The sequence below is a fragment of the Macaca fascicularis genome, chromosome 9, assembly GCF_037993035.2.
Source record: "Macaca fascicularis isolate 582-1 chromosome 9, T2T-MFA8v1.1".
In the NCBI taxonomy this organism is placed as follows: domain Eukaryota; kingdom Metazoa; phylum Chordata; class Mammalia; order Primates; family Cercopithecidae; genus Macaca; species Macaca fascicularis.
Genome location: NC_088383.1, coordinates 111,623,741 through 111,648,362, shown reverse-complemented (window position 1 = coordinate 111,648,362; position 24,622 = coordinate 111,623,741). Strand labels below are relative to the sequence as shown.

Genomic DNA, 24,622 nt, shown 5'->3' with positions numbered 1-24,622 from the left:
GTCCTACAAGTTACTTGGAGAGCTATGCTCATTCAAGCCATGGACACCCACCAGCAGTCAGTTGCTTCTTCCCCCATGCTGCCCTCACCTCCCAGACTTCTTGGCAATAAGGAGGAAAGGAGGGATGGGTCAGTCCCACCATGTCCCCTGGAAGGGGCCTGGAGATGGCTGCCCCTCTCAGACCACATCCAGACCTGCCCCTGCAGGCTTCCCCCTTCTCCTGCGCAGCAAATCACCCCACCCTGGCCTCGCCACCACCTACCCCCTTGCAGCCTGCTGCCACCTCAGTGCCTGCCTGGCTGGGTTGAGTCACTTGTAGCTTGCATCCTTCTTCTGGTTAGGCCAGTTTGGCAAATCTCTCAGGCTTCCCGGCCCCCCTGATGCCTGTGGGACTCCCTCCCCAGGGCCCCCAGCACCCCAGATGAGGCAAAGCAGACGCCTGGGAGGAATGCACAGGACTTTCTGGAGGAGATTATTACAGATGGCATGGTAGATCTCTCTCCTCCTTAATTCTAGGGCTGGGGTCTCTGCCCTAGGCCCAGGAGTCCTTCTCTTTCCAGAAACAGCCTCAGCCTGGTGTCCTGCAGAACCACCTAAGCAGAGGATCTTGCTATTCTACATTCTCTGGGGCAAGAACTTCACCCTGATACTGTGTCCTTGTAGGCTAAAGTCAGATGAGGGTACCTCCCCCAGCCCCCAGTCTCCAGGCAGAAAAGGGAAAGGGCATGAGGGCCCCAGACAGGACCTGCTGCATTGCTCCATTTGAGAGTTCAGTAAGAGGCTGCAGGGGAAGGAATGTGGACCTCTCAGCAAAGGCCCCCCACATGGCTACGTCTCACAGAAGGGACAGGATATAAGAGCCCCCTCATAGGAGCTAACATCCCCTCTCCCTTGCTTATGCTGTCCTAGGACCTCCGCCCCAGCCCCACCCAAATCCCCTGCCACTGTCCAGGATAGAAAACCAGAAGGGAATGAATATGTGAGGGCCCGGGTGGTCACAGGTTCCAAGAACTCTGGGTGCAGCCCTCATCCTGAATGCCAGGCTAGTGCCTTCTCCCCCAGTGCAATGCCTCCCCACACTGGGCGTTGGGCTGTTTTGCTGCCCCCCAGCCCTGGAGAGGCAGGAGCTGGGCAGTCCAGGAAAGGAAGATATACCCGACACCTCCCTCTGCTGCCAGGCCCAGTGGAGTTGCTACGGCGGGTGGGCTGGCCTCTGTGTCACCCAGTGGGTGTCGCCGGTTCTGAATTGACCTTCTATCTGGATCCTGCCCCTGGGCACTGGATTAGGAGGTAGAATTTAGATGTCATGTGAGAGGAGCTGGAAGCCGGGGCAAGGACTCCGAAGGAGATGAGGAGGGCCTGCCTTCCTCACCTGTCTGGGCCCCTCTTCCTAAGGCAAAAGGGGTTTTTGGTGAGAGGAGGGTAGAAGAGGGATGAAGTGGCAGGGAGAGGGCCTTTTCCCACCGCCTCATCTCCCCAGACTGACTGCTCCTCGCTCCTACCCCCTTGACCTTAGAGGAATTCAGGACCAGTGAGGGAGAGCCTGTCCCTGCAAAGTCATTTCTTCATGACTGAAGAGCCACCAGCTGTGTGATCCCAACTCCCTGGCACCTCCTCCACTCTCGACAACAATCCTGGGGGCCTCCCTCCATCCTGGCTTCTAAGTGGCTAAGTACAACCCACTCCCTCTGCCAGGGCCCCGGGTTTCCTGCTCCACTACTCCTGGCAGCCAGAAATGAGCACACAACCCAGGCACTTCTGCAAAGATGTTTAATGCACTTAGATTACAGAGAGGAAGAGGGGGTAAGAAGGAAACGATATCTAAGTGAGTCACCCAAAAATTCTTACAAAAGTCCCAGGCTGGCTGCAGCCCCAGGAACCGAGTCGCCACTGACATTAAAAACTAATATAAAATTTTACAAAAATCTGCTGGTTGCAGCATTCAGGTACTTGTACAAAAGGAGGGGTCTCTCTACAGGGCTCCTGACTTGTAACAGGACCCCAGGCACCTCACCTGGCACGGATGTCCTAGAAGCCAGAGAGGGAAGACCAGATACAAAAATACAGTAAAGGAAATTCTCTACTGGTCAGCCCCATAGGGGCACCGACCTTCAGGTTTTCTCCCTGCTTGCAACTCAATCTGAAACCCCAGTCCCAAGACCCTGTGTCTATTTTTAAAAATGCTCTAGCCCTTTTAGACTCTCCCCTCGGCGTCTCCAGTCCCTGCCTTGGAGCACTGCCCTTGGAAGAGAAAGATACAGGCAGGAAGAGGCACCAGCTCCCCAGACAGGCCTGAGACCTCGCACAAGCCTCCCAAACCCCCCTCAGAATTGCAGCCGAGTCTGCGGTCCTCCTGCAGCCTACACTGAGCCAGCGGAGCCACAGGATCCTGCCTTATATAGCAGGCAAACAGCAAAGGGAAAGGCCCTTCTCAGGACCTGGAGGGGTGGGTAGGACTAGGCAAGTCTCCAAGTAGCTTGCAGAAGAGGCAGATTTAGGGAGGGAGGCCCCTTACCTCCTCCACCCACTACAAGGTCAGGGGTTCCCACAGAGCTGCAGGGAGGGAAAGGGGACATTCACCAAGCATCCTGTGCCAGCAGCTGTGCTGGGCAGGGTCCACGGTCAGCTTGGCTTGATCTTCTTTAAGGTCATCTCTCACCAGCCAGCAGCCTGAGAAACCTCTGGGAGGCACCAATGCCCATGGGAAAGGAGGCCTGGTCAGAGATGCGTGATGCCCTGTCCTGCCTCAGAGCCAGTGAGATGGATCCTGGCCCCTGCAGGATCTTGGATGAGCGTGAGGCTCCTGACATATTGGGGGTACGAAGGGGCCACAGGCTTCATGTGCTCATCATCTCGGAGCTCACCCACTTCTTCCTGCCTTACCCTGCTCCCCTAGAACAGGGCCACCATGCTGGCTGGTGTCTACCTTCAGTCCGCAAAGACCCTCCAGGCCTGGGGCAAGTTGCTGACCAGGTGCTTCACAAACTAATGACAAAGCTTAGCTCAGAAAATGACCCATCCCCACCCAACCAACGATAGAGGCACCCAGCAGATGGAAGCAGGGCAAACTGCAGCAGGGAGCCCTCAGGCAGGTCCCCAGCAAGAGAGAGTTGAGGGAGAGGCTGGTCACCGTGGCAAGGAATGGAGGCGAACTGATGGCACCTCTCTGCCTATGAAATGTCAGAAGACAAGAGCTTCACAGGCAGGGCTGCTGTGGTGGGGGATGGCCAGTAGGGCTCCCTCTGGGAAGTCCTCAGGGCAGTAGAGGCACAGCTGCTGACATAAGGTCCTGAGTGGCTTGCATCTTGGCTGGTGGGGACCTGGAGCCAGTCTCTCCCAAATACTCCAGGCTGATGTGCCTTGCAACTCTGAGCTTGATGGAGTTAACCAGATAGCCCTGGGGATGTGTAGAAGAGGCCAGGCCTAGTGGCTCCATGGAGGTTCAACTCTTGCTCCCTGGAGAACCCAGCTCGTGCCCTCATACCCCTGGGGGCAGCTCTTTAACTGGATCTCTCATCAGTGGAGTCCTGCACCCTGTGGGCATTCCTGTGGCATCCCTGGTGGTGCCTGCATGTGCAGTGAGGCAGATGGGAGCAATGAGGAGCCCTGCATGGTCATGACTTTGCTTTGAAGAGGTGTAAAGAGTGATCTTGAAGTATTACAGCAGTCCTGTCCCTAGAATTGGGGGTAAGAAGGCAGGAAAGGGGCTTGCTGGTTCCAGGTCAGGAGTGGGAGATAACCCGAGAGGAACTCCAAAACCATGGGCTAGAGATAGGCTGGCTTCTGGAAGGCAGACTGAGATCTGCAGTACTGGGGGTGAGGGGCTGAAGACCATGAGAGGCCAGGATGCCAGAAAGGAGACGGGATGAGGAGTGGAGAATGAAAGATAGGGCATGAATGGATACAGGGAGGATGGGAGGGCGGCAGAGAGCAGAGTTAGCAGAACCAAAGTGAAAGAGATGTTGAGAGGTGGATTTTTCAGTTTTAGTAAGCCAGCCCTGCAGCCTGAAGGCTGGGAGGCCCAGGGACTGAGGAAATGGGACAGGACTGATTACAGAGCTGGAGACCCAGGCCCTGAGTGACAGCGGGGATGGTGTGTGACGTGCTGAACCTCACCCTCTCACAGGTAGGCCTGGTTGGGTGGAAAAGGCCTAGAAGATGAGGCTGGGGTCACCGAGTCTTTGAGACCCATTCACTTGGAAAACAGTAGCACCCCTCCCTGGCCCCAGCTAAACCAGACTCAAAGCTGCACAAGGGAGTGCCTCTCCTCTCCCCTGCCCTGGGCTCCACCAGGCCCAGCTGGGAAGAAAAGTCTCTGTGCAGCCGGCTCCTCCAGGGCTCTGGGCTGTCAGGCGGACACCAAGCACCTTCTCTGGTGGCAGCCCAAGGAGAGAGACAGCCCTAGGCCGCTGTCAGAGAATACGAAAGTTCGATGGGGAATAAAGTTCTGTTTAAAAAACATTATATACATGGCTTCTGGACATCTTTGCAGAGCAATAAAATACCATCCGGTTTCTACAAAATAAAATAGGGATGAAGAAGAAGAAAACCAAACATGATCAGAGGAATTGTTCCGTGGCCAGAGGAGCTTGAGTAGCAAAGGCTTCCAGAGCTGAGCTAGGAATTGCCTCCACGCGCTCTGCACCTGGCTGTCCGCCTCCCTCCTGCTGGGCTGTGCGGCAGGGGGTAGGTGAGAATGAGGCCTGTCTCCACCTAGGGGCACAGCCAGGGTCCAGAGTCAAACCTCAAACCAGAATCTGTGCGGGCTGCAGGCAGGGAGGGTCCGCATTTGCCCACTCACTGGCCTGATGAGTCACAGGGCTTAGGCAGCTGGGGGGTGCGGCCCCTGAGCTGGAGGTGAGGTGGGGGGCCTGTGGCCTGTGCACGGCACCCCACTGGGCTGCAGGGTTGTGCTGCGCAGTCTTCCTCACACTTGTCCTTTTATTTGTGGGGATCTCATTGACGCAACTGTTACACTGGAAGTCACTGGGGAGCAGCTGGGCTCCCCGCTGGCCCCTGCAGGGCCCAGCCCAGGCTAGTGTAGCGGACTGTCGAACACCACGTCAGGCAGGATGGAGACCTTCAGCTTCTTTTCAGGCCAGCTGTACTCTTTGGGAAGTTTGAACTGTGGAGGGAGCAAGCACAGACCAGGAGTGTGAGTGGTTAGCAGAATCCACTGTGCTCTTTCTAGAGACTGCCCAGGCCTTCCCAGGTGGGAGGCTGGGCTCAAACGCCTGGAGTTGGTGACCCCTTCTTTCCCCACGGCCTGCTAATAATGAGCCAGGTTGGAGGAGGGCGTTTTCTCCTCCTTTCTCCACTAAGCTGACCTCCCTCTTGCTCACTTCCTTGGTTCTGCCTCTGGCCACAGGCATGTAAGGAATCTGCTCCCTGAGGCCCTGGGGCTGGAGGATGGGGGGCTGGGGGAGGGTCTGGAGGCTGTGGGGAAGTGGCCTGAACTCTGTCACTGCCATGGCCTCTTTTTCCGAGGCTAGTGCAGGAAGAACCCTGGAACCTGTCCTCTGTAGCCTTGGCCAAAGGCTCCCAAGGGAAGGAGACCCCAGTTCAGCCCCAAAGTCAGAAACACACTTGCAGCCTTGGTGGGAGCAGAAGAGTGGGACAAGTGTGGCTTGAGGCGATTCCTTGGGTCTGGTGCAGCCTCAAGAGGGGCCAATCCCCACCCTGTTCCCCGTGTTCATTCGCACTGCTTCCCAGGGTTACCAGCCTCAGAGTGCTCCCAGTGGTGGCCAAGGAGAGCCAAATGTTTCCCACCCTACCCCAGGAATCACTGATTTGCCTACAGTTGTGTTTCTCTCGTTCACCTGGGAGCTTCTAGTAGGGGAAGGGAAAGAGGCTGATGCCTCTTATTCCCTCTTTACTGTAGGATTTTGCATACAGTCTGGTACACAGCTGGTGCTCAATAAATGCTCACTGCCTGGGACTGATGCTGGAACTTAGACACAAGGTCTTTTTTCTTTTGAGACGGAGTTTCGCTCTTGTTGCCCAGCCTGGAGTGCAATGGCGCGATCTCAGCCCACCGCAACTTTTGCTTCCCTGGTTCAAGCGATTCTCGTGCCTCAGCCTCCCAAGTAGCTGGGATTACAGGCATGGGCCACCACGCCCGGCTAACTATTGTATTATTAGTAGAGACGGGGTTTCTCCATGTTGGTAAGGCTGGTCTCGAACTCCCGACCTCAGGTGATCCACCTGCCTCGGCCTCCCAAAGTGCTGGGATTACAGACATGAGCCACTGCGCCCGGCCCAGGGTCTGTCTTTCTAACTTGGCTAGGCCAGAAGTCAGGGCAGGGTGGAAAGGAGAGAACAGTGTTCTCAGCTTGCCTGGGGTTGGGGCTGAAGGCAGACAAGCCCAACCCTTCCTGGCTGCCTCCCTCTTCGCTCCCTCTGCTGGGGGACTGTCTCTGCCAGGACCAAAGTGGCAAGTGAGGCAGGGTGTGGGGACAGCCTCTGGACCGAAAAGGAAAAAAAGAAGAAAGTCATTTTTAGTGACCTACTTTCCTCTGCTCCCCCTGGCTTCTGTCCCTCTTGCCTGGACTGTCCCCCTCCTGCCCCCAAGCTCAAAGCAGCAGCCTGGCACAGTGCCATCCCAGTGCTACAAGGCCTCTCCGGAAGCGCTTCTGGGCAGCTGGCTCTGGTCTGACTGAATGGGGAGCTGGGACTCAGGGACCAGAGACTTGTGGGGGTTGATTGGCCGGCATGGACTGGGTGCTTGATGGCTTTAGAATATATAAATGAACAAATTTCTCAAGCTGCATCCCAGAGGACAGAGGAGACACTGCTCTACTGGGGTGACCCTGGCTCTGGGGAGTTCCTGTCCACCTGGAGACCTGGACTGGACAGTCCTGCCCTGTGCACTCCCCTCAGCTTCCTGAACACCAGAGGACTGTGTCCTAGCTGGTCCAGCCCGGGGAGCCCTGGAATCTGGAAGCTCCAACCCTGGCTGGAACCTAGCTCCTGCCTGGCCTCCCTCTGGGTAGAAAGCCTGGCCCCTGGGAGGCAAAGGAGTTCTCCCCCAAGCACATTTCCCGGCAGACCGGGCAAGGGAAGGGTCTGTCTCTGCCACAGGCAGGGCAGGGCCCAGGAGAGCTCTCCGGAGGCCCAGCCAGCCTGCTAATGTTCACTAACCCATGGGGCACTGAGGCCAGGAAGGCTCCCATCCCGCTGGGGTGCTGGGGGCAGAAGCAGGGGGAGGGGAAGGGACTTTCCAGGATGAGGTAAGTCCCCGCAAATGAGGATGCCGGGAACAAGGGAGAAAAAACAAAGGGGATTATGGACTCCATTCCTCTACCCCAGAGGAGTAGCTAGAGAAGGCATAGCCACAGCTGGCCTGCCAGCTCCTCCGGCTCTGTGCCAGGGCTGGAAGAGGGAGACTAAGAGGGGACAGCTCATGGCTGGAGAAGGAAGAAGAGAGAGTGGCTCCTGGGTGGCCCAAGGCGAGGGCAGGAGTCCCTTGCTGCCCACCAGAACTCCCCAGTGGAATGTTCTCTGGCAACAGACATGGGTGTTCTGTTCAGAACCTGCCAGGGAACAGCAGGGGCTGGGGAGAACTCGTACTAGCTTGAAGGCCCTGGCTTCCTCTTCAATGAGGCTCTCAGGAGCTGGCAATTCAGACGATTTGCTGGGTGTCCTTACAAGGGCTGGGGGTAGGGCAGGGGATGGTGAGAGTGCATAGAAACAGAAAAGAAATCTACATTCTCCTCTCCAGCCTATCCCTGCACCTTGGGGAGGAGCCCACAGATGCAGCCACACAGATACATGCAAGCACACACGCACACACGTACACACGCACACATGCATGCACAGACGCGCACACGCAAGCACACACACACAGTCCCAGAGATGGGACCCGTTGTCAGGGAAGGTCAAACAAGCTTACTTCCTCTGGAGAAGTCAAATCTTCTAAATCCTCCAACATTTTCTCTACAAACTCTTCGGTCAACAGAATCTGTGAAGGCACAAGGCAGGCTTTTATTATTATTTTTTTTAAATGTATGATCTTTTTGCCAACCACCAAGCTTTATACCTCTCTTCTGACCATGGAGGAGAGACGAGCTCACTGTGATCTGTTCAAGGGACAGAGGGAAGTGTTTGAGGCCTGTCCCCAACTGTCATTTCCCCCCACACCCTCACCTCCCTGCAATATCAGACTGGGGCATAGAAGGAAAGGAGGGGACAATGGGGAGAGGAGGGAGGACATTGGGAGGGCTGGGAATGCTGCTCCCAGAAGGGAAATGAAGACTGGTGAGGCTGGTAAAAAGGAATCTCAGGGAAAAAAAAGGAACAAAAAAGAAAAAGCAAAAGGAAAAAAAATTAAATTAAAGCTGCTGCCCAGTCAGGCTCTCATATCCCCCTCTGCCCCCTCACCATGGCAGGACAAAAGGAATCTGTTTGGATTTGGAATACAAGCCCTGTGTGGAATCTGGAAGTGCCCTGGAAGGTACATCCAAGATTGTCTGAGTTGGAGAATCTGGAGATTGTGGACCAACATCTCTCATTTTACAGATGACAAAGGGACTCCCAACTTCCATTCCCATTCACAGTAGCTAGATCCTCCCAGACTGGAAGCTCCCAAGCCCCTGCCCTGGTGGGCTCGATCAGCCACTAAGTTCCTCCAGCCTTCTTTGAGATTCCTCTTCTCTAGGTCACCTCCCAGTGTTCCATGTTGCTGTTCTAGTCTGACACCTCATTGCCTCTCCCTTTGATGCTGAGTCTGGCCCCACTATTTGGCTGGCACAACCACCACCTTCATCGCTGAAGAAGTTTTCACAGCCAATACCAACGTCCAAGGGCTCTCAGGGCCTTTAAAACCAGGCCTTCCTCAATCTGCTGGGCCATTTTCCCCCACCCCCCACTCTGGTCAGGCTGCTATGCAGAGCCAGGCCAAGTTGATCCCAGGTCTGCACCCTACCACGCCCTGGGTGAGGATGCCTTTCCTCTTCCAACTCTGACCCCTTCCTTCACCCCTCCCCCTCCCTGTCCTGGTCCCCAGGGCCTCCCAGCCTCCCTCCACTGCAGAGCCTTCTGTACCCCCAGGCCACAACTCTGTCTCCTCCTGTACACCTTGGGCACCCAGGTAGGGCACAAAGGAAGAAAGATAACGGGGTGAAGATCCAGGTGAGGGGCTCCTCTGAGGGGAAACCCTCCCTGTGAGGAGGAGAATTGAGAACTTGAAAAAATACCCACCAGGTTTCCCCTGGGAATTGTCAGTTGCCAAGAACAAAAGTTTCCACACTGTGAGGTAACAAGGAAGGTGAGCACACAGGACGGCTCAGGAGCTCGCAGGATAGAGGTCTCCAAAGCAAGAAGTGGATGGGGGTGGAGGAGGCAGTGAGAAATAAGAACACTACCCCCAAGTGAGCAGAAAAGCCGCCATCATACCGGGCATGCTAACTGCTCACTCCCTGTCTCCTGAGGAAGTGAGGAAACTGAGGCAAAGGCAGGTTATGTAATTTGCTCAGTGTCACACGGCTTGTCAGTGGTTAAGACCATATACTGGTCATGTCTGGACTCTCAAGTTAGTGCCTGGAGTACTGCTCCCGAATGCTGAACTCTCACCCCCAGGACACTGACTCATCTATTCATCCTTCCAGGGACACAGGCATGAAGGCAGTCCATTTCCCACGGGGACAAGAACTCTCTCTTGGTTGGCAGGGAGACAAAAGACCCAGCCTTCCCAGGCTCCAAGCCCATAGCAGGAACAAAATAGCTCTGACCACTGGTCCACATCTCCTCACCAAACTCTGTTCTAGGAGCTAGGGCCCCAACCGAGGACAGAGACAAGACACAGCAGGAGAGGCAAAGTTGGCAAAGTTTGGGGAGGTGCACCCCTATAGTTCTTCCTAATTCCCCAAAGTGGGACTGGCCGACTCTGCCCAGACTCCAGTCATACACATACTCCCTCTCACAGCCTAAGCCCCTGCTCCTCCTACTCTCTTATCCCAGGGGTGTCCTCCCCAAAAGTTCAGTTTCCCCACCAGTTATCACCAGTCTGCTCAAGTAGTACAAAAGTTACATTCATATTTTTGGCATTTCCGGGGCTCGTTGCCATCTCTGCAAATGCTAGCACAAACACAAGCATACCTAAAACCCAATTATATTACAATGGCTCCAGTCTGGGCTGGGCTAATTTCTAACTCACAAATAACTTGGAGGGAGGGACCTTCTGTCAGATCAGCAAATAGATATGGGACTATAACAAGTGCTGGGGGTGAGATGGGGTGGAGGAAGGACAGGAAGAGGGGCAACGGTTCACAGGGGCTGTGGTCACCCAGTGAGATGCCAGAGTTATTCTTCAAGGAAACGTAATGCCACCAACATTCAGTTCACTTCTAAGCTGGTTCCTCTGACAAAGGTCTGGAACTGGTGCTAGGGAGAGGGTGAGTTATGGTGGCTTTTAGTAGAGCAACCACCATGCGCGGCACCATCTGTGTATGGACTTATTTTGGACTCGGTTCAGGGAGGGGATGGCCAGATCAAAAATGAGGACAAACCCTAGTTGCTCCTCCATTTTTGCTTTTGGTGATTTGCTGGTTCCTGCTGGAAACTTCACGTTATTTTAAAATAATTAAAGGGGAAAAATTATACATGAGATCTGCATGATATTAAGGGTGACATTCTCTGCAAAGAAACACGACAGACTGTCATAGCTCCAGGCACCTAATTTAATTTCCTTTGGGAGTTAAACCTTAGAAGGTTGGATTGAACAAACAGGCCCTGTTCTTTGTATATTTCAGACCTGGAGCTGAGAATGTTAACAGATCGTATCAACAGGACACTGGAGATAGACAGCTAAGACGGAGCAGCTCCTGGGAGCTCTCCCGAGTAACAGACTCGCCCTTGTGATGCAACTGTGGGAAAAGCCTGTGCAGTTCTGGGGCTTGGCACTCCTGAGGCTCACTGGGTCCCTACAGAGATGCTTGGCTCTGTCACAAATAATAATGGGAATGGTGATGATAAAAATGACAGTAAAAATGGCCAATAGCAGAAGCAGTACCTCCACCAGGTGCCAGGCGCTGTGCTAAGAGCTTGATCAGTGTCATTTCATTGAATCCTTGTGACAGTTCTGCTAGGGAGGTGACTATCATCCCCACTTTGCCCAAGGGTAGGTACCCAGAGGAGTCAAGTCTCTGGACTTTTACTTTTTAGACGAAATCTCTTGCTCTGTCACCCAGGCTGGAGGGCAGTGGCACCATCTTGGCTCACTGCAACCTCCGCCTCCCGGGTTCAAGCGATTCTCCTGCTTCAGCCTCCCGAGTAGCTGGGATTACAGGTGACCATCACCATGTCCGGCTAAATTTTATATTTTCAGTAGAGACGGAGTTTTGCCATGTTGGCCAGGCCGGTCTTGAACTCCTGACCACAAATGATCCATCCACCTTGGCTTCCCAAAGTGCTGGGATTACAGGCATGAGCCACCACACCTGGCTCAAGGCTCTGGACTTTAGAGGAACAGCTATCTGACCTCATGGTGGTAGAGGATGCTCTTTTCCTGTCTGGGAAGACACCCCAACTATAGAAGCCTATATAGATGGGGATGACTTCTCTGTCTTCTGATGATGGAAATGGAGGAAGCTTTGGTTTTTACCAATGACCTGGAAAATCAGCAGTCCCAACCTCCACCAGCCACACATTTCCTGGTCACCTGCTCAACTTAAGAGGGCTAGAAACGTGAGAGTCACAGATACTGCTAAAAAATCAGACTGGCCAACTAAAAAGGAGGGTAAACCATGCCCAGAGATGGTTCCCAAGTGAGGGCAGTGGGGCAAATTCCCAGGCCAGCCTAGTGAATACATACATCTTGCCAGTTCACTAGCCCAGAAAGTAGCAGTAGAAATAATATTGATAACAGCACTCACTGATATTTGCGTTTACCAAGAGCCAGGCAGAAAACACTTATGTTTGTACACAAACAGCCCTCAGAGGGAGGAGACCCTCTAGTAAGAGAGGAAGGCCCCCGATCAATCTGAGCAGCACACGCCCCTGGGAAGCTTCTGAAAATAAGGGGATGCTAGGCCCCATTCACACCTCCTGAATCAGAATACTCTGGGTCAAGGTCAAGGCCCTTGCATATTTATTTATTTATTTTTTTGAGACGGAGTTTTGCTCGTTTCCCAGGTTGGAGTGCAATGGCGTGATCTCAGCTCACCGCAACCTCTGCCTCCCGGGTTCAAGCAATTCTCTTGCCTCGGTCTCTTGAGTAGCTGGGATTACAGGCATGTGCCACCACGCCCAGCTAAATTTTTTTTTTTTTTTTTTTTTTTCTGAGACGGAGTCTCGCTCTGTCACCCAGGCTGCAGTGCAGTAGCGTGATCTCAGCTCACTGCAAGCTCCGCCTCCTGGATTCACGCCATTCTCCTGCCTCAGCCTCCCAAAGTGTTGGGATTACAGGCATGAACCACTGGGCCCAGCCAGGGACCGGAGTTTTGTCTGCTGTTTAACAGCAGACAAACAAGCTGGGACTACAGGCGCCTGCCACCACACCTGGCTAATTTTTTGCATTTTTAGTAGAGACAGGGTTTCTTGTGTTAGCCAGGATGGTCTCGATCTCCTGACCTCGTGATCCGCCTGCCTCGGCCTCCCAAAGTGTTGGGATTACAGGCGTGAGCCACCGTGCCCGGCAGGCACTTGTATTTTATTTTATTTTATTTTTTTGAGATGGAGTCTAACTCTGTCACCCAGGCTAGAGTGTAGTAGCGTGATCTTGGCTCACTGCAAGCTCCGCCTCCCGGGTTCACACCATTCTCCTGCCTCAGCCTCCTGAGTAGCTGGGACTACAGGCGCCCACCACCACGCTTGGCTAATTTTTTTTGTATTTTTAGTAGGGACGGGGTTTCACCGTGTTAGCCAGGATGGTCTCATTCTCCTGACCTCGTGATCCACCCGTCTTGGCCTCCCAAAGTACTGGGATTACAGGTGTGAGACATGGCGCCCGACCGGCACTTGTATTTTTAAGTGGTGCCCCAGGAGATCATGGTGGGGGGCTGCTGGGAAAGAGGGTTTAGGCACAGGCTTAACCAGTATGGGTGAGTTGGTGGCTACAGCTCCACTACCGTCAAACTGGCTGAGCTGCGAGGGGAGCAATGGATCCGGTTACCCCCAGTTCCCACCTTTGGCCAGGCAGGGGGGCTTGGAATCTAGGCCAGCAGCTACTCCAGTGGGCTCACACCAGCTGCCTTAACCAGCTTGGCTGGGTGATGATGAAGGAGGATTGTCAACAACCTCCCAATTCCCCAAGTCCCAGCAAGTTCCAGAAAGGAACCCGAAAAGTGATCTTGTGTCAGTGCCTGCCCTGGGCAAGCCAGGCTACGCTGCAGGCAGGGGCCCAGCTGCTGCAGATCTGACGCCGATTCAGATGTCTGTGGTCAATGATATTTCTGAGTCTGCAAAGAGTGGCTGACAATGCCCACTCCTTCCCCTTGGTATGACAATCCACACTTTGTCCAGGGCCTTGTTTGTTCTTCATGTTGACACGTTGTTCTTGCTTCCCGACAAGTTTGGCTTTCTTTTCCCTCCCTTTCCTCCTCTCAGGGAAGGAAATGTGTTGTTTACAGTGGAAGAGCCTGCCAAGGAGCTGCTCTGGCACCCACGATGGCAGTGGAGGAGGCAGGGACGGGGAAGCAGTCCTGTCTGCGTCCCTTCCCTCCCACCGCTACTCCACAGGCCAGACAAAAGCCAGAAAACAGCCTGGAGAACACCCTCCTCCCAGGTCAGAGGCAGAGGCGTGTGGTGCAGCAGGTAGCGGGCTGCAGTGTGGGCACAGGTCTCGCTCATTTCCCGTTCTTAGTGGGCAGTGAAAAGTTGGCTCTGGTGGCAGAAGCAGGCTCAGACTCCTGCTTTGGCTGTGGGATGCCAGGGACACAGTGGGGCATCACAGTCCTTTCCTACAAGGAAGGGTACCTCCCCACGAGCATTGCTGGGCTCTAAATCTTAATGGGTGTTCCCCTGGACAACAAGGTCTCTGGGGCAGTCCAAGCAAAGGTCTCCAGGGAGAATAAGTATGGCTGGGTTCACCCATGGAAGGAGGAACAGCAGAGGCACCAAAGAGGAGGTGCCCAGGGCATGGGCTGGGGATTCCCAAGTCATCTTCTACACAACATCCAAATGGGTGGCAGAAGGCAGGGCTTGTCTAGAGGAGAGCTCGGCAGCACCTTCCCAAGCCTGGCCTGGAGCAGCAGAGCCCACTTGGAACAGCTGCTGGGCGTCTTCTCCCACGCCTGGGGCTTCCCATCAGGGCTGGCAGAGAATGCCTGGGACTGGAGGCGCCACCTGGGTGAGCTGTCAGACACCACACAGCTGAGAAAGCATTGTGGGGCCTACAATATTCTCATATTTGGTGATGTGACCTCTATGTGACCGCTGGGGCTGAGACTTATCCCCCTTCAGATCAACCCTGGCTGGGGACGGATGAACGACTCAGCTCTGGGCCGGGCTCCCGCTCAGAAGACTAACAGTCCAGTGTTGACAGGCTCAAGGGAAAGCGGCTTGTTAAAGCCACCAGGGTGAGGAATGCTGGGGGGAAGGAGGTGCAGGAGCAGACTTTGGCAGGCCCCATCCCAGGGTCTGAAAAGCCTCCCTTACAGCCCTGGAGTTGGCTGATAAGCTTTACAGTCTCAGCAAGGATGAAAACAGCAAATGGCAGGGCAGACGGAGTCAAGGTGCTGTTCCCTGGAAAGTGAAAGCCTGTGGAACTGGTGCTGGCTTCCTGCACCCCCAGATCCTCCATAAAGCAGGGAGTGTCCACTGTGCTCCACCTGGTCTGCAGACAGCCCTGCTTTGCCACATGCTGGGGCCCTGACTCTCCTGGGTCTGGACAGATGGGGGAAGGTGAGGGAGCAGGTGGGTGTGGAGGCCTCTCTGGGGCCATTCCACAGGCTCCGAAAAGGGGCTCGGGTTCCCAAACCTTCTACCTTTTCCTCTCGGCCTCTCTTTGTTACTCTTCCCCCTGCAGGGTGTCTCTGCCATGCTTCCTCCCAAGAGATAACAGGCCTGGGCTGGTGGCCAGAACAAGGTGCCAGGGCTGGGAGTGAGGGCTTCCAAGGCTGCTGTAACACAGTCATCCTAGCCCCTCCGTTGCAGCTGGGACCAATGGGAGAGTTCCAGCAGCAGTTAAGAGAACAGAAGACTGGGTCTCTTCATGTCCCAGGTCTATTGGATTTCGCTCCTTCCTACTCCTCTGCCTCCAACAGGCCTGGGCACACAAGGCCCAGAAGACACCTTGGAACCCTGGGGACGTGAGCAAGAGACGCTTGCAGGGAGCAAAGGTGGGCCTCTCTGTGCTGGGGTCCCCTCCTGAGGAGCCTATGGCCCTCCTTGGCCGAGGGCAGTGGCCCTCACTGGCGACTGCAAGTCTAACCCCAGGCCTCTAGGAGGTCCTGCAGACTCCCATGGAGACAGCCAGCCCCAGAGGGAGACCTAGAGGCCCACAAGTAATTACAAGTCCAGGTTCCCACAAGCAAGGGAGCTGCCTGTGACCACAGTGGCAAGACCCTAACAGGGGCGGCTGGCTGGCAGTCAGAGGCAGAAAGTGCTGACTGCCTGGCAGGGGGAGGAGGGCTGGTGTGGGTGTTGGCTCCACCGCTGAGAATCCAGCTGGGGGCAGGGTCAGAGGGTTTCCCAGGGCTCCTTGGAAAGGGCCTGAGAAACCCCTTGGTGATCAAGGGTGGGTGCTTGGGGTGTGGGGCCTCCGCCAGCCTTCCCAGGAGCTCTCCTGTGAGCCGGCCCCGTGGTGGACCACACTAATGAGCCCATAACACAGGCCTTTGATTGAGCAGCTCCCAGCACAGCAACTTTATTGAAACATGCCGAGGCCAGCAGCTCGTTCCCACCGCGCCCCGGTTCCCTGGGCAACAGCCCATGGGAGGGGACCATGTGCTGGGGAGCCAGCGGGTGCTGGGCCTCAGGCTCGCTGAGGGGCTGCCAGGGAGGTGAGGGGGTTGTGGCACTGGGAGTGGGAACCCCAGAAGCTAGAGGGTCAGGGGCTTGGGCAATTGGGGTTGGGTCCAAAGGGCATTCAGAGGACTGAGGGGCAATAGGACATCTGCCCAGTCCTGTTGGGGCCAAGGTTCCTGAGCTGCTGAAAATTGGAGGGCAGAAAGACATTCCAGGAGGGGAGGGCAGAGCTCCGAGGATAGGTTCAGAGCTGAGGATGTGAAACATAACTGGGTAGAATGTATTCTGCAGTTCGGGGAGGCCCCAGTCCCGACTGTCCCAGGAAAACGTGCTTGAACCTTACACACACACACACACACACACACACACACACGCTACCTGAGGACACTTGGGAATGATGACCTGTGAACTCTCAGGGGCTTGTCCTTACCTCCAGCCTCCTCAGCAGCTCGGCTCAGGAGACAGGCCTGCTCCCTCCCTGTTCTCCACAGGGGCAGAGGCAGCAGCCCAGGACATGGCTGGGGGTAGGGAATTAGGGGAGGCCCTTTCCACTTGTGCTGGGCTAATTTCAAATATTACACTTCACAGCTTTTGTTACAGTAACTACCAACACCACATGGACAGAAATCTAATGTTACCAAGTGGGACTTTTAAAATGTATTTATAACTTTATGGTTCAAAGTAATTTTGTTATGAAACGATATAATAACAACAGTGGAAAAAGGCAAGATAATTTATGGAACACAATATCCCTAAAGCACTAGCTTCCATTTCTATCTCGGCTTAGTCTGGGGAGTGTGGTTGGTGTCCTTTGTTTGCTGTTTGTTTTAATTAAGGGTTAGTATTTTGGTGGTGGGGGGAGAAGAGGGGGCTGGCCTGAAGGAGGAGAAATTCTGTAGACATGCAGGGACAAAAAATATGTCTGTATTGAGTACATATGCTTCATAGACTCCCCAGACTGGGTGAAACCCACAAACCCAGCATCATTCTCTTCCCTTCTACTGTAATGCCACATGCCTCTCCAATACATCACAAACCAGGTATGGCCACCTTTAGGTTTAGGGTCAGGTTCCCTTTCTCGATACTCGTGAGTGAGGTGAGGTAAAGCGTTCAATCCTCTCCCCACCCCCAACAAACAAACAAATGCCAAAAAAGGATGCTGTCCCTCCAAGATAATTGGGAGTGTGGTGGAGCAGGCTGAGCACCCATTAGAGACCCGGGACAGGGTGGGGGCTGGAAGGAGGCCTATGGCTCTGAGGCCCCAGTACCCCTGCTTGGCATCAGCTCTGAAGCTCGCTCCAGCTAGAAGAGCAAAGGAAGGACAAAGTGCTCTGGACCAGCCAGCTGATCTCTGGTCGCACAAACTCAGGAGGAATGGGAGGGCCGTCAGATCAGGGGTGGGCTGGGAAAGGGAGGCTCTTCCCACTGAGGCCTGCCCAGTCCCTGGTCCAGGCACACATGCCACTGTCTGAATTCTGGTGGGATTTCCATGTAGCCATTGGAGAGTGGCCTCCACACATCCTCCCATCTTGCTTCATCCTCGAGTTCTTATACCTTGGTTTACCCAGGGTACAGAAAGTCTTACATCCCTCCAACCTGGATTTCCATGGGAAACAGAATTACCAAGAGCCAGAGCCTGGAAAGTTAACACTTGTGTCTCAGGTGACGGAGGAGAAGGTCAGGAAGTGCTCCTAGAGCTGCTGGAGTGGGTAGCAGCATCTACACTCCACATCTACACACAGGCCCCAGGCCCTGAATCCAAGAGGCGCTCATGACCAGCCTCCCAGGAAGGGGTGCCACCAAGAGCTGCCAAGGGAGAAGAGGAGGGGTGGGCAAGGAAGAGTCTACGAAAGGTAGGAGGGAGAAGAAAAAGGGCCTTCTCACTTGTAACCAGGGTCCATGAGCCGCGTAAGGATGTTCCTCGGTGGCAAAGGCGCCTTCCACTCCCGTGGAGACAAATGTGATGGCCATGTCACCTGTGATACTTTTATATGTAAAGTGCCGTCCATGCAGGAGCCTGCCCCTGGGAATGGGAACATGGAGACAGTGAGGAGCTGGGCCTAGAAACAGTTCCAAGCACAGCAGGCCTGGCCAAAGCTCTGGGACAGTGGGGACTATGGTCTGCGGGCCAGGTACATGCTCTCCTGGCTCCCTACCTGTCCACCAACAGGGGACTGTATCTAAATACGCTCATTTCAGCACCTTCAAAGAGAAGCCCCTCTCACAAATTATCTAAGGTTATCCTTCCAAAGTGCTCAAAGCTAGCAGAAAACACTGAGTTCAAAAGCCCTGCAGAGATCCTGCAGAGATTCAAGCTTGTCTCCCTTAGGAAAACTGAGGCCAGAGAGGGAAGGTAGCAATTGCTGAGGTCATGCCCAGAGGTAAGAGGGGGTCACATCCCTCCTTGGGGGACGGAGGTGAGGTAGTGTCTAGACAAGTTTCCCTGGGACGATGGGATAGTGCCTCCACAGTGGGACACTTCAGTGTCCAGGGCAGAATCTTCCACCTGCTCCTGGGCTTTCCCGTAACATTTAAGTGGCTGGCCCAAAGGCCACAGCACATCTTTAAAAAAAAGCAAGCAAGCAAGTTGAAGCCAAGTGGGGTCACTCAGGGAGCCACAAAAGTTACTGTTAATCCCTAGTCTGGAAATACACCTGGGGGAGTGGCAGGCAGGGGCAGCTAATGGGCAGAGCCGCCCATCAGCAAAGGAAGTGGAACCTGCCCTGTGCCTTCTCAGGCTGCCTGCAATTAACCCTTCACCAGTTGAAAGGCCCTGGGTCTTGGCCAGAGAAGTGGCTAGGGAGGATGTAGTGGTGGGATGGCGGTAGACCCCGCCAGGTCCTGTTCATTCTGGCCACTTGCTCTCTGTCCGCTGCCCAGGGTGGCTGGCCAAGGCTGGTTACCCTTCAAACTCACTCCCAGGTGCTGGGGACAGTGGGGAGGGTCCCAACTGTGCCAGATCTTCCTCCCTGTCACTGTTCTGTGAGTTTAGAGTTACTCTTGGTGCCTCTGCTGCTCAAAGTGTGGGTGGAGCCCCAGGGCTGCGGGGTAGCCAGCTGTAGCAGATGCAGCCGTGCAGCAGCCCTGAGCATAGAGCTGAGTTCTGGCCATTGGGCTGGGCTTTTGGCACTGTGGACAGAAGCAGAAGGGACACAGCTGGGCTTCCTGGTCCCTCAAGGAGTTTGCTGGGCTGGCCACTAGGTTTTAGAACTGAGTGTTTTGCATGAGAAAAGCAGCAAGCAGGAGAAAATAGAGCCCAACCCACCCAACCCCGCCCTGACAAACCAGTGCTACTGGGGACCCTGCCATCCCTGCCCTGGGCTTGTGGGTGGCTGGGGGCACCTGAGACTCCCTGGGTCACAGAGTCTTCCTAAGGGGAACAGGGCTGAGGAACACTTCTCTGGATAAAGGAGAGTTCTTTAGCACCTATTCCCTGTGGATTCTGACTCCAGAACTTGCGAATGAGGAAGGTCTGTCAAGCAAGCAATCAGAGACCAATGGGGCTCTCTGGCCACAATGCTGGGCCCATTGGGGACTGCGCTGCTCTGGGCTCGATACGAGATGCAGACAAGAGAGCCCTTCTCTAGGAAGGATGGCAGACTTCTCACCACCTAGGCCAGCCAGAGGGTTGGGCGAAGAGAACACCCCATGGCCCAGTGACATGGGGACGACTGGCTGGTTCAGAGTCCCCAGGCTCCTAAACAGGCCCCAAGTGGAGTAGCTCTCCTCCCTCCCTGAGCCCCAGCCTGCTTAGGTTTGTAGGCTGCTGACAGGTGCCTCACCCTTACCAGGGAGACAGGCCTGGTGGCTCCTTGGAGGCCCTGGAGGACGCCTGCTGGTGGAGGGGGCTGGGGAGGCTCTGAAGTGCCCCCTGGAGGCTGACCTGGGTGCTGTGGGGTAAACTGTGTGGCAGGGCTGTCTTCGCTCACCTTAGGCAGAGAGGAATGAGGGCTCCGGACTCCTGGTTGAATTTCAGATGTACGCTCTCGAGCTGCCGCGTGCGAATCAACTCATGGGGAATGATGGCTGTGGAGCTGTCACTTTCCAGGCTGTCTTTGCGGCTCCTGTGAAGCAAGCACAGGAAAAAGTTCAGCACAAGGTGAAAAGCTCAGGGAGGAGCAAGATGGGAGTCTCCAGCTGGGCTCCTGAGTAATAAAGACAATAATGGTGACTGATGATAATGATGCTGACAGCCACCATTCTGTATATGCCTGGCGAGCACCAGCCACTGCATCAAGCACTTCTCACTGACTGGCTGCTCCTCACAATGCCCCCAAGAAATGGCTGCCACCATTCTCTCTTTTTTTTAAAGAGGAGGGACTGGGGATCAGGGAGGCTAAGTAGTTTGCACAGGTTGCACAGCCAGGGAGTGGGCAGAGTTGAGATCCGGTCTCAGGTAGGTCTGGTTCTATAAAGCCTGCATCTTTGGCCAACATTCTATTTTTTTTTGAGATGGTGTCTTGCTCTGTTACCCAGGCTGCAGCGCAGCGGCGCAATCTCGGCTCATTGCAACCTCTGCCTCCTGGGTTCAAGCAATTCCCCGGCCTTAGCTGGGATCATAGGCATCCGCCACCATGCCCGGCTAATTTTTGTCTTTTTAGTGGAGATGGGGTTTCACCATGTTGGCCAGGCTGGTCTCGAACTCCTGACCTCCGGTGATCCACCCGTCTTGGCCTCCCAAAGTGCTGGGATTATAGGTGTGAGGCACAGCACCCAGCCTTTTTTTTTTTTTTTTTTTTTTTTTGAGATGGAGTCTCACTGTGTCACCCAGGCTGGAGTGCAGTGGCACGATCTTGGCTCACAGTAACCTCTGCCTCCCAGGTTCAAGCGATTCTCCTGCCACAGTCTTCCAAGTAGCTGGGATTATAGGGACCTGCCATCATGTCCGGCTAATTTTTTTGTATTTTTAGTAGAGACAGGGTTTCACCACGCTGGCAAGGCTGGTTTTGAACTCCTGACCTCAGGTGATCCGCCCGCCTCGGCCTCCCAAAGTGCTGGGATTACAGGCGTGAGCCACTGTGCCCGACCCCAACATTCTGTATTAAAGTATATGGCACAGTGCCTTGTCTTTTCCTGTGATCAGCAGGAGCTTCTGGGAGCCCTTCCTCTCCTGCCCTGGAGCCTCTGAGCCCTAACTCTGAGCACCATGAGATGCGCAGCTCCAAGAGTTTCTGTCCAGCTGACCCTGAAGGCTCTGAGGATGTACATTCCGCCAACAGCCAGGAGCTGCAGGGACATTCACACCCTTCATCTAACCAGAGGGTGATACAATCTGTGCTGCTGAGTACAAGCTGGGCTCTTAGGAGTCGGACCAGTGGGACTGGCTGGAAAGCAGAACCGGGCTCCCGCCCTGCTGGGCTTTAAGGCCCCAGGAGCCTGTACCAGATTCCTCCTGACTGTGGCCTTGGCATGGTGAGCTGTCACTGCTGCCTCACACTCCCTCCTGCTTGCTTCCCACCAACAGTGAGGCCCACGGCTGGGTCACAGGGTCCCTTTGCATTCTAAGATTTGCTCTTTCAAATTCAGCTGCCCCCACTGACAACCTCTCAAATCTGCCTCAGCCAGAAATAAGAGTTACCCACTGATTCTATTCAAAAGGCCGGATCCTGGTTTGGGCTGTGAATCTCAGAACAATTCCCCAAGTGTCCATCAAAAACTGGGTGAGAAGCTCCAGTTATTTATCATTCAAGTGGCAGGCAGAAGCCACCCAGGATGACAGCTGGACAGCCACTGAGAGGCAGGCCCAACCTCCTTACACGCTGCGGGGCTAGGTGCTGGGGCCTGCAGCCAGGGTGGCACCCTGACAGGCGGGGCACCTCCCCAGGGGAAGGTATAGGGTCCACAGGCAAAAGACAGAGGACGGCCCTGCGGCGGCAGTGGGTTAGACATGCCCCTGAGGTCACGGGCCGTGCCTGCCTGCTGGCCTTGTCTTTGTGAGGACTCACCCCCGGATCTGACTGTTCCTTCACAAAGTGGTCCCTTCCTCTGCCTTCCTAAAGCCAGCTCTAAAACTGCCTTTTCCCCTGGCTTCACCCTTGCACAAGATCTGTGAAGGAGACAAATGCTATGGCCAAGAGGGTCACAGTATTCAGGACTGGAAGGAAACTCTGAGGTTGTTTAATCTACCTCTTTCCTTTACAAAAGAGAGCGGGTGACGCGTCCCCGCTCACCGTGCGTCAGACTTCTGATCGAAGCCTCAGACTTCCGACCAACTCTCTTTCCCTTCCACCAGGGCACTGCACCTCCCTTCCTTCAGAGGGAGGCAGCAGCAACAGGTGAGGACTCAGTGGAGACACAGGGTGCCCTCAGGGCCCAAACAAGAGCAGAACTCAGGAAGCAGTGTTTCCTGAGCCATGTTTCCTGTGCCCTTACTCTGTGCCAACCCTCTGCTAAGGCCATAGGTTCACTCGCTGATTCCTCCCAGCGAGCACAAGGTAGGCTGCGCTGTCAAGCCTTCTTTCACAGTGGAGGTAACTGAGGCTCACAGAGGTGAGGTGACAAGCCAAAGGGCTCAGAGTGAGTTTAAGCAAAAGAACCAGGGGGTGACTCTCACAATCGCTCCCCTGTGCCATCTCTTACCACCGGTTCCTGTCTCCAAACACACTACCGTCCTCCTGAAAGGGGCTGAGGCCTAGCTTGTCCAGGCGGGGCCTGCTAGAGGATCCCAGCCTCTATGGTGCAGGCAAAAATGCTGATGAATAGCAATGGGAGGTGGGGTGGGGGCTTGCAGAAAACAATCAACAGCATACAGGGCTACAGACGTCTCAAGCTGGAGGGAAAAATAAATTGTTGAAAGTCAGCTAAAGTCACCTTGGTAACTGCCACAACACACTCACCCAGAACCAGGACATCAAACCCAACTGCAAACAGCTTTAAAGAAATGGAAAAGAACTTAATCATCTGAAGAATTAATGTGACAAGTGCCCACATTTACACCTCCCACCAACCTTCCATCATTTGAAACCATACTTTAATCTTTTAAGAGAAAAAGAAATTGCAAAATGCTAGATCTGCAGTCCTGGAGCTTGGGTATTTCCGGCATGCTGCTTTGATGGAAACGCGGCTGCTACACACAACACATACACAGACACACACACGTGCACGTGCACACACATACACACACACACACACAAGAACCCAGCTTTTTGCTGATTTGTTTCTTCTGGACATTGATGCAGAAGCATGAATTATTTGTGTGGGCTGGGTTAGGTATTAAATCTGCAGCCGACACAGGTTTGCAATGTTTTGCATGGTTGTCAGCTTCATCTTAGTCATAAAAAAATGAGTAGTGTGCTCGGCAGCATGGCCTAGTTTTTCAGCTGGGCTGTTTTCTCCCTGAGTTCCCAGTGGAGGGGAAGGCATGGCTTTGGGGGCTGGAAGGGAGAGGGGCTCACAGGGAGGCACAGCTCATACCCGCTGGTGACTGCCAGAGGCAGAGGGCCAAGGCTGTGCTCCAGGAGGCAGAGTGGCTAACAGCTTAAGTTCTGGGTTCCAGTTTTATGTGACATTGGGTTTAACTTCTCTCTGAGCTTTGGTATCCTCTTAACAAGAATAAATAACAATAGGTCATTATGACTAAATGGGATGACTCAGATGAGGCATCTAATAGTGCCTGGGATGTAGTAGGTGCTCATAATACATCTGACAAGTGTATTAATGTGTTGACGTTAGCTGGCTGCCTCTAAAAGTCTATCTGCTCCTCCTGTAAAAATGTCAATGGCTTAACGAAAACTTGTTTGCCTTTATCCTGGGCCCAGAATCCAACTGCCTCTGGCCAGGCCAGTTCCCTGCTAAACAAAGGTTCTTGCCCAGAGCTTGGGAGAGAGTACTTCTGAGATGGGGCTTGAAAGTGCTCCTGACTCCGTGAGAGGACCCTGCAGGCTTTGGTCAACCACTGGTGCTCTGGAAAGGCCCAACTATAGTCCAAAAAAACACTGAGGCCTTTGCTCTACGGAGGGAGGTGATGCCAGGGCTCTCTTCCTTCTACAGAGCACAAACTGCCTTCCTGCAATTCTCAAACCACTGTTCTTCAAGTTGCCCAGAGTGAGCTGAATCCATCTTCCCATAACAGCCTTTCCAACCCCTGAGGCTGCTCTCACTTCCCACCAAGTTTCTTTTTCTACTATCTGTGGCTCTAACTTTTAACTAGATTCTTGATAAGATTCTGAAATTCTCCATCCATTCAAGTCACCTCCCCTGGGCTCATTCTAACCTGTCAGTTTGAGTGTCCCATCCAGAAGTGAAGTGTCGTGTGTGGCAGTAAACATAGTATGTGACCTCACCAGTGCAGATCACAGAGGGACTATGATCTCTCTTGTTTGGGACATTTTATTTCTATTAAAACTGTCATCGAATTATCTATTATTTGTAACCTCCTCATACTACCAGCTCACACTGCACTCCTGTCAATGAAATCTTCCTCGGGCTTTATCCCATGGGCTGCCCTGGGACCCGTTCTCCCCCATCTAGTACGTCCCCTGTCTAGTATGTCCCCCAACTAGGATGTCCGGCTGATTACATGGAGCTAGGAGCAGAAGAACTCTGCACTATCTGGCTAGTGTTCCGGCAGTTCGGGTATTTCTGAAACCTGACTCTGGCATTCTTCATATTGGCATTCCTTCCTGACTTCAGATCACTGACAAAACTGATAAATTCGTCATCAATGTTCTCATCCCAGGCTTTGATTAAAAAGTAAACAGGAAAGGGCTAGGCAGACAGG

At 54.1% G+C, this 24,622-nt stretch overlaps 1 protein-coding gene across 4 annotated transcripts in view; it reads right to left on the bottom strand.

The window, feature by feature from the left end:
* Window positions 1-1,756: 1,756 nt before the first annotated feature.
* SUFU (SUFU negative regulator of hedgehog signaling) overlaps window positions 1,757-24,622 on the bottom strand; it is a 132,898-nt gene continuing 110,032 nt past the window's right edge. For 2 of the 4 annotated variants that reach the window (XM_005566312.4, XM_045362197.2), the window contains exons 9-13: window positions 19,833-19,967; window positions 17,788-17,926; window positions 7,892-7,960; window positions 6,337-6,462; window positions 1,757-5,125 (exon numbers count right to left, since the gene is read on the bottom strand). In XM_005566312.4, coding sequence (XP_005566369.1) covers window positions 5,036-5,125; window positions 6,337-6,462; window positions 7,892-7,960; window positions 17,788-17,926; window positions 19,833-19,967 — 559 coding nt within the window. In that variant the 3' untranslated portion in view covers window positions 1,757-5,035. The remainder of the gene's footprint in view (window positions 5,126-6,336; window positions 6,463-7,891; window positions 7,961-17,787; window positions 17,927-19,832; window positions 19,968-24,622) is intronic. The other 2 variants (XM_005566314.4, XM_005566315.4) reach the window with 1 other exon arrangement.